General features: G+C 59.2%; 2 protein-coding genes across 3 annotated transcripts in view; one reads left to right on the plus strand and one right to left on the minus strand.

Moving 5' to 3' along the window:
• Positions 1-10,685, plus strand: part of UPF1 (UPF1 RNA helicase and ATPase) — a 36,480-nt gene extending 25,795 nt beyond the window's left edge. For both annotated transcript variants that reach the window (XM_054465003.2, XM_054465004.2), the window contains exons 16-24: positions 2,731-2,848; positions 3,234-3,390; positions 4,414-4,556; positions 5,847-6,021; positions 6,559-6,640; positions 7,698-7,859; positions 7,970-8,187; positions 8,469-8,591; positions 8,971-10,685. In XM_054465003.2, coding sequence (XP_054320978.1) covers positions 2,731-2,848; positions 3,234-3,390; positions 4,414-4,556; positions 5,847-6,021; positions 6,559-6,640; positions 7,698-7,859; positions 7,970-8,187; positions 8,469-8,588 — 1,175 coding nt within the window. In that variant the 3' untranslated portion in view covers positions 8,589-8,591; positions 8,971-10,685. The remainder of the gene's footprint in view (positions 1-2,730; positions 2,849-3,233; positions 3,391-4,413; positions 4,557-5,846; positions 6,022-6,558; positions 6,641-7,697; positions 7,860-7,969; positions 8,188-8,468; positions 8,592-8,970) is intronic.
• A 317-nt stretch (positions 10,686-11,002) lies between these two features.
• Positions 11,003-12,771, minus strand: GDF1 (growth differentiation factor 1). Its single transcript, XM_054465009.2, has 2 exons — positions 12,447-12,771; positions 11,003-11,845 (listed from the first exon to the last, which is right to left on the minus strand). Exons 1-2 carry the CDS (start codon positions 12,769-12,771, stop codon positions 11,055-11,057), a joined length of 1,116 nt encoding a protein of 371 aa, XP_054320984.2. The 3' UTR covers positions 11,003-11,054.
• Between the last annotated feature and the right edge of the window lie 88 nt (positions 12,772-12,859).

A 12,859-nucleotide genomic window follows, 5' to 3' on the forward strand; every position in this document is an offset into this window, starting at 1 on the left:
TGGACTGGGGAGAAGGAACTGGCCCATCAGTTTCCCCTGAGTGGCTTCACATAGCCACTGCTTGAGTTCAGGGCACTTTGTGCCCAAGGTCTTGGTGGTATGGTCTTGGATCAAGTGGTGTCTCTGGGGCATGTGGGGAGCCTGTGTTCTCTGTAAAACTCAGTCATTGCCTGAGAATTCATCCAAGCCTCATGTGGCAGCATGCACAGCAGCCAGGACAGGCTGTTAGGGGAGCTGAGCCCAGGCCTTAACATGGGCCATGTGTTCAGTGCTTCATGAAGAACAGCTGTTCTCAGGGCCTTGGCCCCTGGGGTCCACAAGACTGTGTCCGGCTTCCCTGGATAACACAGAGGCCTCACCTGCCCTTTTTCACTCTGCCGACGCTCGCACTGCTGGTGACCCACTGGTGCTTCTGCAGGAGTCGGCCCAGAGCAGCCAGACTGTGCCTGGATCACAGTAAGAAACGCCCTGGATGAGGAAGTGAACAGTACATCTTACTAAGCCTCGAGTGTTTCACTGTGACCAGATAAAATTTCTTGTGACACCTTTGGGTATGCCGGCGCTTGAAGGAAGGCCTTGTGGACACACCCTGGGTATTCATCCCAAGGCGTTGGGCAGACTTTTTCCAAAAATGATCGAACCTGTCGCTTCATGGAGAACAAGTGGCAACATCTGTTACAGTAGTAAAATTCAAGTGAAAACCAGAATTTTGGAAAACTTAACGTTGCTTGCCATGAGCTTGGTGTCTTCCCAGCACCTAGAGACTTTTCTGGTGAGGTCTTTGGGGGTGACAGATGGAATGTTTCCACCATTGCCGGTGAAATGTGTCAGCCTTTGGAAGACCTACTTGACTCAGTGGGAGATCCTTCCTAAAAATGACCAATGTAGTGTCACGAAGTCACATGGGGATGGAGCGGCAAAGAGTTGTCACAGGCGTGCGGAAACCCATCTCTGTCCAGCTTGATGTGGCTTCGGGGCTGGAGACTCCCAGCCGTGCAGAAAGGCTGTAAAAACAAACCCATCTTCCTTTCCAGCCACAGGCATCCATGAGGCCTGGCTTCCCCACGGCATCCCCAGAGCCCAGGAGGGTGGACTGAGCAGAGGCAGACCCCAGGGCCCAGCTGCCTCCGATTCAGCCAGATAGTAAGGAGATTTGCAGAAATGTGAGACAGGACCACTTTTCTTACTTAGCTTATTTTTGGAGAAATAACTAACATGTAATGGGTTATTTTTAAATGAATTAATATATTTTTTAAATTTCCAAGTTTAGAGAATACAGTTATCCTTATAGCTGTTTGGACTCCCTAACTTTTGAGAGTGTAAAGGGTCCTGAAAGCTGCCGACACAGCACCTCATGAACTCCAAACCTGTGGGGTTGGTATTGTCAGGCCTAGTTACAGGAGAAAGTGAGGCTCAGAGCCCACCACCCGGGTTGGGCCGCACCACTCTGCCGAGTGGCAGGTCGTGGGAGTTGACACCACTGTTGACATCGCAGGGACACCGCTGTTCCCAGCGCATGGCAAGGCTGAAAACAAGCCCGCAGAGACCTCGCTTACGCTCTGGGGTGTCTGAGCACTGGCTGGGAAAGGCGTGGCTCGGCGGGCGCAGGCTCAGACCCCTGATGGTCCCCAGGGCATCGGCCCAGAGGGCAGACGCTGGTGCACACTGCTCTCTAATTGATGCACAGCACATAGTTCACACCCAGTAAGTACATTTTAGGAAATTCTCTATTGAAGTGTAAACATGTGGCCACATTACAAGTGTCTGGCTCAGTGAGTGGTTACTAAGTGAGCATATTTGGATAGCCAGCACCTGAAGCCAGAACCACCTGACCAGCTGTGAGAAGCCGCCTCATCCCTGCAGGTGGCCACCATCCAGGAGTGCGCATCCACAGCAGCCCTTGGGCTGAGGGACTTCTGAGCTCATCCGGCGGCCCCTGCGCTCACCGTAACAACAGTGATCCACTTACAATGATCCACACATACGGTGATCCACACATAACGGTGTGTCCTGGCATGTCTGGCTTCCTCTGTCCATGTCAGGCTGGTGCTGTGCAAAAACACCGGTTTTCTCACACTGATCGAAGCTCCCAGTAGAGTGAGGAGGGCACCTGTGAATTGAGAAACTGAATTTACCGTTTTAAGGAAACGCAACAGGGCCCAGAAAAGCCAAGATGAGCACGAAGAGCCCGAAGAAAGTGGCTGCTCACACAGCAGGACGCCCCGGCCCCCCAGCTGCAGTGTTGGGCCCCGGCCCAGGAGGGAGCCCAGAGACAGAGCCACCGGTCCACAGGCCCTCAGCAGGAATGGACAAGGCTGAAGGGCAGGGGCACACAGTTGGCTCAACAGTGTCACACACAAGTCAGTTGTAGGGGCTGTGGCGCCTTTAAGGCAAGCTTCTGGAAGGAAGCAGGAGAATAGCCTGTATCCTAGGGTTGGCAGAGATCCAGGCTGCAGGAAAGCCCTGGCTGAGACCCTGTTCCCTGTTCAGGGGCTGAGCCAGCTCTGTGCTGGCCATGGTGCTCTCGGTGGCCTCTCCTCAGCCTTGCCCAATCCTGGGCATCTCTGGCCGGGGGACCGGCTCAGGTGACCTCACCAGGGCCTCACAGATCGAGGTCTCCTGCCCCAGGACCTGCAGCGCTGTAGTGTAGCATCTACATTGCGCTGTATCTGAACTCAGTTGAGGCAGGCTAGGGCTTTTGAAGTGTTACCTCTTTCCCTCCCCTCACAGCGGATCGTGTGAAGAAGGGATTTGACTTCCAGTGGCCCCAACCCGATAAACCGATGTTCTTCTACGTGACCCAGGGCCAAGAGGAGATTGCTAGCTCGGGCACCTCCTACCTGAATAGGTGAGCAGGGACAGGCCCACCAGCATCTGCAGGCCTTGGGGACAGCTTGAGAGGTTGCTGACTCATTCTACTTATTTTATTTTTAACATGGGACTGAAACTTTTTTTGCCTTCATCCCCTGTTTAGACTCTAAACCATGTTGTTTCTGCCTCCTTTTCCATTGTACTTGTTTTTTATTGGGCAGATACTTGCTAATCCCACATGGCAGCCTTTTCTGCCCCTCGAGACTCCCCTGGTGAAAGCTGGGGAAGCTCAGCCGTGCAAACGCCAGTGATGGCAGCTGCCTTCCCGCAGGGTGTCATGTGTCTGCACCCCTCACGGCCTCCAGCCTCAGGGCTCGGGATCCCACAGGTGGAGCCCAGCACTGAGAGCCTGGGTTTCTTAGGACCGAGGCTGCGAACGTGGAGAAGATCACCACGAAGTTGCTGAAGGCAGGCGCCAAGCCGGACCAGATTGGCATCATCACGCCCTACGAGGGCCAGCGCTCCTACCTGGTGCAGTACATGCAGTTCAGCGGCTCCCTGCACACCAAGCTCTACCAGGTGCGCCGCACCCTCGGGCACACTTGGTCTCCTGGGTCATGCAGGGGTATTGACCCTTGACCTTTAAGTTACCTCCCCAAGAGGGGCCCATCCTGGCTGGAGCTCAGAGTGGCCCAGGAAGCACCAGCTGGCCCACCCTCTGGGGAGGGCACAGACAGCACATCCCCACGGACCCTGCGAAATTCCACATGGTCAGGACAGAGACGTTGAGAAATATGTCACAGGGATCAGAAACACGGGCTAAGATTGGCACATCAAGGTGTTTTCTCGGGACAGTTGAAACAAGTCCAAGGTGGAACGGCAGTGGTCTGTGCCTGCTACGCAGTGGATGTTGTGCTGTGGAGACCATGGTGTTAACACCTTTATTGACACCCGGATGAAACACCCACCGCGGGTGTGTGGGGAGGAGGCACAGCTCTGCCTCCACGGGGAAATGAGCCCAAGTGCTGAGTCTCAGTGGCTACATGGCAGTGGTTTCTGTTCTGTTTTTGAGCACGGCTCAGGTGCTCTGGGATGAGCACGTGTGCTCTTAGTGCTGAGAAACAAATCCCTGTGGCTAAAAGAGAACAGGCTGGGTGTCATGGCCCACACCTGGAGTCCCAGCACTTTGGGAGGCCGAGGTGGGGGAGTCGCTTGAGCCTAGGAGTTCCAGACCAACCTGGGCAACGTAGGGAGACCCTGCCTCCACCAAAAAAAATAATAACTGGGTATGGTGGCATGTGCCTATGGTCCCAGCTACTCAGGAGACTGAGGTAGGATCAGCTGAGCCTGGGAGGTCAAGGCTGCAGCGAGCTGAGATCGTACCACTGTACTCTAGCCTGGGTGACAGAGCAAGACCCTGTCTCTAAAGAAAACAAAACAAAATGGCAGCAGAGCCAGGACAGCCCCTAGGTGCGGTGAGCAGGCACCAGGCCCCAAGCTCCCGGGTGGGATTTGAGGGTGGGTCTTGGTGTGTTTCCTGCATTTTGGGGGGACTGGGAAGGCAGCCTGCTGGCTTATAGTGACCACAAAGCTCCCTTCCAGGAGGTGGAGATCGCCAGTGTGGACGCCTTTCAGGGACGCGAGAAGGACTTCATCATCCTGTCCTGTGTGCGGGCCAACGAGCACCAAGGCATTGGGTTTTTAAATGACCCCAGGCGTCTGAACGTGGCCCTGACCAGAGCAAGGTAGGGAGGCTGCCTGCTGCGTGCTGCCCAGCCGCTCTAATCGGTCCTCACTTCCCAGGGAATTTGGGGCTAGGGTTTGGGGGTTGCCAGGGCCAGAGGTCAGAGGACTCTGAGCAGCAGTTGAGAAACAATGTCTCACTGCAGAGATCTTTGTTTCCGTGTCCTGGGGGTGTGCTGTGGCCCCTGTGCCTCAGCCCAGCAGGATGTATTTTTCCAGGCCCTTCTGGTCTGATTCAAATAAATCTTGTGTGTGTCTGTCAAGTTGTTTAATCTGAGAGCCTGTAAGTTTTGGTCCTGTCCACTATTTTTGGTTCTAAAATACGACTTTTGTGAACTGCTGATAGCAGAAGGGACCCCGAGAACAAGGTGTCCATTCTGTCATCCCACATAAAACTAGACATCAGGCCGGGCGCGGTGTCTCATACCTGTAATCCCAGCACTTTGGGAGGCCGAGGCAGGTGGATCACCTGAGGTCAGGAGTTCTCGACCAGCCTAACATGGTGAAACCTCGTCTCTACTAAATACAAAAAAATTAGCCGGTCGTGGTGGCACATGTCTGTAGTCTGAGCTACTTGGGAGGCTGAAACAGGAGAATCGCTTGTACCTGGGAGGCGGAGGTTGTGGTGAGCCGAGATCGCACCATTGCACTCCAGCCACTGGGCAACAAGAGCAAAACTCTGTCTCCAAAGAAAAAAAAAAAAAAAAACACTAGACAGCAAGGACCCATTCACCAGCTGGAAGTCGGGGGGACCTGGCCCGTGGCTCCACCCAGCACAGGGAGAGAGCCTGGCGCTCCTTCCGGCTCACATGTGCGGTGGTTCTCCTCTAGGTCACCATGGCTTTGTCATTGGTTACTCCCTCTTTCTAAGGCGCCCTCTTGTTTGGTGGGCAGTATTGGGTGGGTCCCCCCACAGCTGCGTGAGGTGGGCTAGAGGAGCTGGGCATCGGGTCAGTGCCCCAGCCTGCTGGGGGCCCTGTGGGGCCGCCTGTGCCCCGGTGCCTGGAAGGCCGACTCTTGACAGCAGGTCTTCTCTTCAAATGTATCCACCCAGCCAGTTGTCTGCCCTGGGGCTGCTTAGAGTCGGCCACAAAATCAACCTGTGTGCAGGGTCAGTGGCTTGGCATTGGGCTGTGGGGCCTGTCCCTGTGGCTGGCAGCCTGCCTGCTGCCCGGTCCATGCCTCTGTTGCCTTGGATTTGGGTTCTGAGTGAATGCAGCCTTGCCTCTTGGACCGTCCTGTGAGACGGGCAGCTCTCCACCTGCGTTCTCAGCACTGCGCCCTTGTTGCAGGTATGGCGTCATCATTGTGGGCAACCCGAAGGCACTGTCGAAGCAGCCGCTCTGGAACCACCTGCTGAACTACTACAAGGAGCAGAAGGTGCTGGTGGAGGGGCCGCTCAACAACCTGCGCGAGAGCCTCATGCAGTTCAGCAAGCCGCGGAAGCTGGTCAACACCATCAACCCGGTGAGCGCCTGCGCAGGACAGCAGGGCAGCACGGAGAAACCCGGGCCCGAAACACTGCTGGGAATGTGCCAGCTTGGCCCGTGTGCCCGTGAGCTGAGGGAGGGCTCTCCTAGGGGAGGGTGGGCCAGCCCACTTCCTGTCACCCAAGCTGTGTGTGGCATTTTTGGCTTGGGGCTGCTAAGTCCTGGGTGGCCTCTGGGAATTGGGCTCAGGGTTGCTGTGCTGCATGCAGCAGCCTGGGACCTTGGACACGGGCAGTTGGAAGCTTTGCAAGCCCAGGGTGCCTTGGTAGTGAGGGGGTGTGAAGCTTCCTGAGCTGAGGCCCAAGGGTCAGCATCAGAGCCCAGGTCTGCCGAGGAGGGCAGGCGAGACCCAGAGGCCATGAGACAGCAGCTCCCTCCTGTCTCCAGGGAGAGCCCCTGGCACAGTGTCAACATCCCACAGCTGCATACCTGCCACCTCCCAGGCCACTGGGCCCATGGGAAGTTGTTCCTTCTGTTGAGATGACAAATTCCTCACCTATCTAAACCTTCGCAGGGAGCCCGCTTCATGACCACAGCCATGTATGATGCCCGGGAGGCCATCATCCCAGGCTCCGTCTATGATCGGAGCAGCCAGGGTGAGTTGCTCAGCAGGGGACCTGGCCGACCCCTCGTCCTCACACCGGGATGCTGGCCATTCCCACCGCTGCAGCTTTAGGTGCCCCCATCTTTCCTCCTCTTCAAGGGCGGTGCCTGGCTCCCTTGGCCTCCCCGCCCCTAGGGCATCTCTAGCCCCGGAGCACCCCTAGGGTGTTTGTCTTTAGCTAGAGTTTATTCATTTGTGTTTCCTGGTGATCAAGCTAGTTAGCTTTTTCTTGCCTTTTGGTAGGGCAGGGACTGCATGTAGTACAAATAGAACATTTACATAAAAAGGATTTTTTTTTTCCTTTGGTAAATGCAGGGTGATTTTCATTTATTTTAGTTTTTTTGTTTAGAGACAGGGTCTCGCTATGTTGTCCAGGCTGGTCTCGAACTCCTGCCTCAAGCAGTCCTCCCGCTCAGCCTCCCCAAGTGCTGGGATTACAGGCGTGAGTCACTGCACTTGGCAAATTTGCAGGTTGTTTTTTTTTTTTGTTTGTTTGTTTGTTTTTTTTTGGGAGACCGAGTAGTATCGCTCTGTCGCCCAAGCTGGAGTACAGTGGTGTGATCTTGGCTCACTGCAACCTCCCCCTCTGGGTTCAAGCGATTTTCCTGCCTTGGCCTCCCGAGTAGCTGGGATTACAAGCACCCACCACAATGCCCGGCTAATTTTTGTGTTTTTAGTAGAGACGAGGTTTCGCCATGTTGGCCTGGCTGGTCTCAAACTCCTGATCTCAGGTGGTCCACCCACCTCGGCTTCCCAAAGTGCTGGGATTATAGGCTTGAGCCAACACGCCCGGCCCCAATTTTCAGTTTTTAAGATCTGTGTAGGCCAGTGATTCCCAGCAGACTCTCCTCGGGGAAGGTGCCTACCCAAGCACCCAGCCCCAGGCAGGCTGCTGTAGTTAACATGGAGTCCTGCGAATCCGCATCTTCAGCCTGGGCAGAGCCAGGACAGGTGTGCAGCTCCGGCAGACTGGCTGGTGGGGTGGGTCGGGCATCGCTGGGGTTTGACCGAGGCAGGTGATACCTGCCGTGTTCCACTGTGATTTGCAGGCCGGCCTTCCAGCATGTACTTCCAGACCCATGACCAGATTGGCATGATCAGTGCCGGCCCTAGCCACGTTGCTGCCATGAACATTCCCATCCCCTTCAACCTGGTCATGCCACCCATGCCACCACCTGGCTATTTTGGACAAGCCAACGGGCCCGCTGCAGGTGAGCATCCATGGCTGCGGCTGGGTGTGGCCCTCCCGAGAGCTCTCGAGGGTGTGCTTGTCTATGAGGCGCTGACCTCCTTCGGATCACCCTGGACTGCTGTCTTTCAGGGCGAGGCACCCCGAAAGGCAAGACTGGTCGTGGGGGACGCCAGAAGAACCGCTTTGGGCTTCCTGGACCCAGCCAGACCAACCTCCCCAACAGCCAAGCCAGCCAGGATGTGGCGTCACAGCCCTTCTCTCAGGGCGCCCTGACGCAGGGCTACATCTCCATGAGCCAGCCTTCCCAGATGAGCCAGCCCGGCCTCTCCCAGCCGGAGCTGTCCCAGGTGAGCCCACCCCACGTACAGAGCCCTGGGACGGGACTTACCTGAGTGAGGGTGGGGCTATGCACCTGAAACATGCCCTCTGAAGAGCCCCAGAGAGCTGGCCTGGCCCATGTCCACTGTCTGAATTACCTGTCCCTGAGCTGGGATCATCAGAGTGGGTCTCCTCCTGGGTGTTAGTTTGGGGACGGGTTTTCCATTCTTTTCTCTGGGGCTGCTGAGGGCTGGGTGGATGTGAGCACCCTTGGCCTGTGGCTTGCTTACCTCCCAACCTTGTCTTTCAGGACAGTTACCTTGGTGACGAGTTTAAATCACAAATCGACGTGGCACTCTCGCAGGATTCCACGTACCAGGGAGAGCGGGCTTACCAGCATGGCGGGGTGACGGGGCTGTCCCAGTATTAAAAGGCAAGCCCCCCTGGAGCAGGCCTGGCCCCACCCCAGCCTCAAGGAGAAGGATGGGAGGGGGCTCTCCCCAGGGAGCTGCACTGGAGGGGTGCTATCTGGAAATGTGTGCTGTGCCTGGTGGGGGTCACAGGCCTCCAGGGTCAGCTTGGCCTGTGCCCTTCACCGCTAGTCAGGGTGGCTCCCCACGGAAAGGGATGTGGAGGCCCCTCACCCCACCCTACCCCATCCTGTCTGCTCCGGGGATCACCGCAGGACCTCAGTTTCCTCATCAGAGTTGGGGAGGGCAGCTCGGGCTCTCCCTCACTGTCCTGTGTGCTGGGTACCTGTGGGGCTCAGGTCGCAGCCTCTCACCGCCTCCTGCCCTTCTCCCTCCTGACAGGTGGCGGCGGAAGAGCTAAGCAATGTGGCTTAGTCCATCAGCATCTTATTCTGGGTAATAAAAAATAAAAATAAACGGATACCTGTTTTCCACTGCTAAAACTGAAGCACCACTGTGTGAGCGACAGGAAGGGAGAGCGCACGAGGGAGAGGAGCCGAGGCCGAGCGCCCCCTGCTGGCCCGCGGCGGCGAGGAGCAGAGGGAGCGGAGGAGGGGCCGGCCCGCGGGAGCCGCGGCCACCAGGAGGCCCCGCTCCGTCCCACCGGGGCTGCGGCCAGGGCGGAGGGAGGAAGACCCTCATCTCAGAGTAGCCCTTTCCTCTGTTCTTTTATTTCTTTTTCTCTTTGATTGAAAGGGGACTACGTCTTAGCAGGAAAAAACTTCGCATTTCTGTGCCCGAGCAGGCTCCTTGCAAAGACAGCAGCGTGCGGGGCAGAGCCCCGGGAGGGCGCGTCTGTCCACGCCTACCGGACGCGCGTCGCACTGCCTGTGTTCTCCGAGGGCCTTCATTTAAAGAAAATAAGGGTGTTTGGGGTTTTTCTGTTTGTTTTTTTCAAGATTCTTTTAAAGGAGTACTGAAGAATACTTTCCTAAGTTTGTCTCTCAAATCTTAGCGGTGGACCTGGGAGATGTGAGAAGCTTCCAGAAACAGTTTAAATAAGCCAGCGCCACTGGAGAAGAGGAGCAACACCTGTGCCGTGGCCGGAGGAGGATTTTTGTTGTTGGTTTTAGCTTCCAGTGGCTTCTTGCTGCGGGGCATCGGGCCGCTGGGGTAGCCGCCCGCCGAGCCTGGAAGCTGCTCGTTCTCCGCTGGACTCAGAAGCCAAGCTGCTTCCCACCTGGACTCGGCGCAGGGCCCCGCACCTGTGAGGAAGGTGCTTTTGGCCCCATTGCGAGGGGCCTTGGCCAGGACTGGCCCTGTGGCCAGGAGGCGAGAAGGTGGCTGTTCCCGGATTGACGGCTTTTTCCTGGGGGCCTTTGTGGAAGATTTGGTGGAAGGACAAGAGGGCCTGTCCCTGTCCCCATCCCCAGGAGGTACCGACGGTCCCTGTGCTGGTTAGACACACGGAGCACTGCATACCGAAAGCCCAAATTGGGAGCTCTGCCTGCCGGCAACTTTGCTGATGGGGTGATTGCTGCTTCTAGGGGGTAAGGAAACAAGTTACAGAAATTACCGCGTTCTGTGTGAAGGGGCTGAGGGTGTGGTGTCATTGGCAGAGGGTCATTTTAGGAGAGCTGCCCCAGCCCCTCGAACGCCTGGCTTGGGGTGTCATTCTGCCTGGCAGCCAGGCCTCCAGCCTCCCCTGGCCCGGGCCTGGGGCCGTCACTGGCCCTGATCCGAACACCTCCAGATTCCGGCTTCTACATGGGACAGACGGGGACGCACAGGCCACCTTCCTTCTGGCAGGGACTCTTATTTATTCCCATTGCTCTAGGGCTTTCGGTTTCCCCTTCTTCCGGTAGGCCGCGTAGAGGCATGCACTGGGTAGGTTTCCGCGGTGACTCCGCGGCGGCCTGAGGGACGCCCCCTGCCCCATCCCGGCTGTTGGGCTGGGCCGCTTTGCCTCTGCTTCGCCCTGTGCTGTGTTCTCCAGCTTTGTAGCAGCAGCCTTGACAAACCCAGGCGCACTGTACCAAGGCAATGTAACTTTTGATTTTCGGTCAATTTAAGTTCTTTTGTCACCAATAAAATATTAATAAACAGTTTTGACTTCACACCAAGGTTGGATAAAATGCAGGGGGTGGAGGGTGCTGGGGTTGGTGCCCTGGCTGAGTGAGGGGTTGGGGTGTGAAGGAGGCCACAGGGCGACAGGCAAAGCCCAGAAGGGACAGGTCTGCCTTGCAGGACTGAAGAAGGGCGACCCCTGCCCCTGGGCCCCTCCCGTAGGCAGCACCTGGGCCCGTCGGAGCGGCTCCCCGGAGTGGCGCGTTAGGCCTCTGGCAGGTGGCCTGGAGGTGGAAAAGCCTATCCGATCACCAAGGCTGAGGGGCGCCCTCCCCATCCCCAGGCAAGGAGTCCAAGGAGACCAGCGGAACAGACCACGCGGCGTTTATTGTTGGGTCCGCGTCCCCGCCCGCCCCGGGTTAGCGGCAGCCGCACTCGTCCACCACCATGTCCTCATACTGCCGCAGCACCACGTTGTCGCTGTTGTCAAAGAAGAGCACGGAGATGGGCGACAGGCGCGCGGGCACGCAGCAGGGCAGGTCGGCGGCTCCCGGGGCGGCCGCGTGCATGAGCGCGCGCAGCACAGCGTGGTTGAGCGCCGGCGGCCCCCCGGACCCCGACAGCGCGACGGGCAGCGCGCACTGACCCTGGCAGTAGTTGGCCAGGAAGCCGCGCGGTGCGATGACCCAGCGGTGCCAGCCCACCTCGCGGAAGCTCACGTACAGCCGCCGCGCGCGACAAGCGCCCCCAGGGCCGCCGCCCAACACGGGTTCGGCGTCGCGCCGCGGCCGGGCCAGGGGGTGGCACAGGCGCGGGTCGAGGGTCACCAGCAGCAGCGAGGCCTCGGCCAGGCGCGCGCAGGCGGCAGGGGCCCGGGGGCGCAGCGCCAGCGCCAGGCGGAGGCTGCGCGGCCATGAGGCGTTGAGAGCCCAAGCGGCGCCCAGTAGCTCCGCGCGCACTGGCGGCCCCAGGGCGGGCACCAACTGGCGGAGCAGCACCGGCCCGGGGTCCGCGCCCGCGCCCTGGCCCGCTTGCGCCACGCTCAGCTCCCAGCCGCCCTCCGGGGCCGCCGCCGCCGCCGCGAAACGCAGCTCCAGGCGGGCCCGGCTCGGGCGCTCAGCGGGTTCCACAGCCGACAGGTCGAAGACGACTGTCCACTCAGGGCAATGCCCCGCGGCCGAGGCAGGCTCCGAGGCCCGGGTGGGCGCACCTGGCGAGGTAGGGACAGGACTTGGCTCGCGCTGCGTCCCCGGCCTGCCCATGGGGTCTCGGTTAGGGACAGGGAGGAAGGTGAACGCTGGGGCTTGGGGCGCACCGTCCGTGGGAAGGCTGTGAAGCGGCGGGGTGGGCTGATGGAGTGGGGGCAGGGCATGAGTTCCAAGGAAGGCGCCCTGCGGGGTGCGGCGTGGGGGTGGGCTGCCCTCGGCGGGGGGCTTAGGAGGAGGGGTGGCCGAAGTGGGAGACATGAGCCAGAACCTGGGCCCCTGGGGAAGCCATGCTAGGGTGTGGGGGTGGCATCTACACGAAGGCATTAGTGTCAAGAGGTGGGGGTGGGGATGGGGTGGGGATGGGGTTGGGACAGGGCTTCAGCATCAAGCAGAAGGACTGGTCTTGGGAACCCCCTGACATGTGTCCCCGGCGTGCAGCAGAGGACGAGGAAAGGGTGGGGTGCGGTGGCCGAAGTTGCTAGTAGCCTGGACAGGGCGGGTGGGCACCCTCGGAGCCGCTCGGGCATCCCCGGGCCACTCTCGAGGCTCGCCCTGCGAGGTCTGGCCTCCAGGACCAGTGCCCCCAGCGAAAGCCCCACTCACCGCGGTCCGGGATGTGGCGCACGATGTTTCCGGCGACCCCCAGCTCCTCCACGTGGCACGGTTGCAGGGTGACCCCTGGGAACGTCCGCCGCGAGCCAGACCTGGTCTCCTGGGGGTCCCGGCGTCGAAACAGGCGCCACATGACCGGGGGAACCGGCCGGAGCCTGGGGGCACCCTGGGGCTCATCGCGCAGCCCGAGAGCCTGGAGCAGGGCGGCGGCTGGGCCTGGGGGCACGGGGGCGCTGGTCGGGGGCAGCGAGGGCAGCAGCAGGGCCAGGAGGAGGAGGAGGTGGTGGCCGCAGGGACCTTGCCGCGGCGGTGGCATCTTCCTCCCAGGCGATGACCAGAGAGTGCGCAGGGTCCGCGGCGGCCGGGGACCAGTGGGCTGAGGGCGGGGCCGGTGTCCCCGGAGG

This window comes from Pongo pygmaeus, chromosome 20 (assembly GCF_028885625.2).
Source record: "Pongo pygmaeus isolate AG05252 chromosome 20, NHGRI_mPonPyg2-v2.0_pri, whole genome shotgun sequence".
Lineage (NCBI taxonomy): Eukaryota > Metazoa > Chordata > Mammalia > Primates > Hominidae > Pongo > Pongo pygmaeus.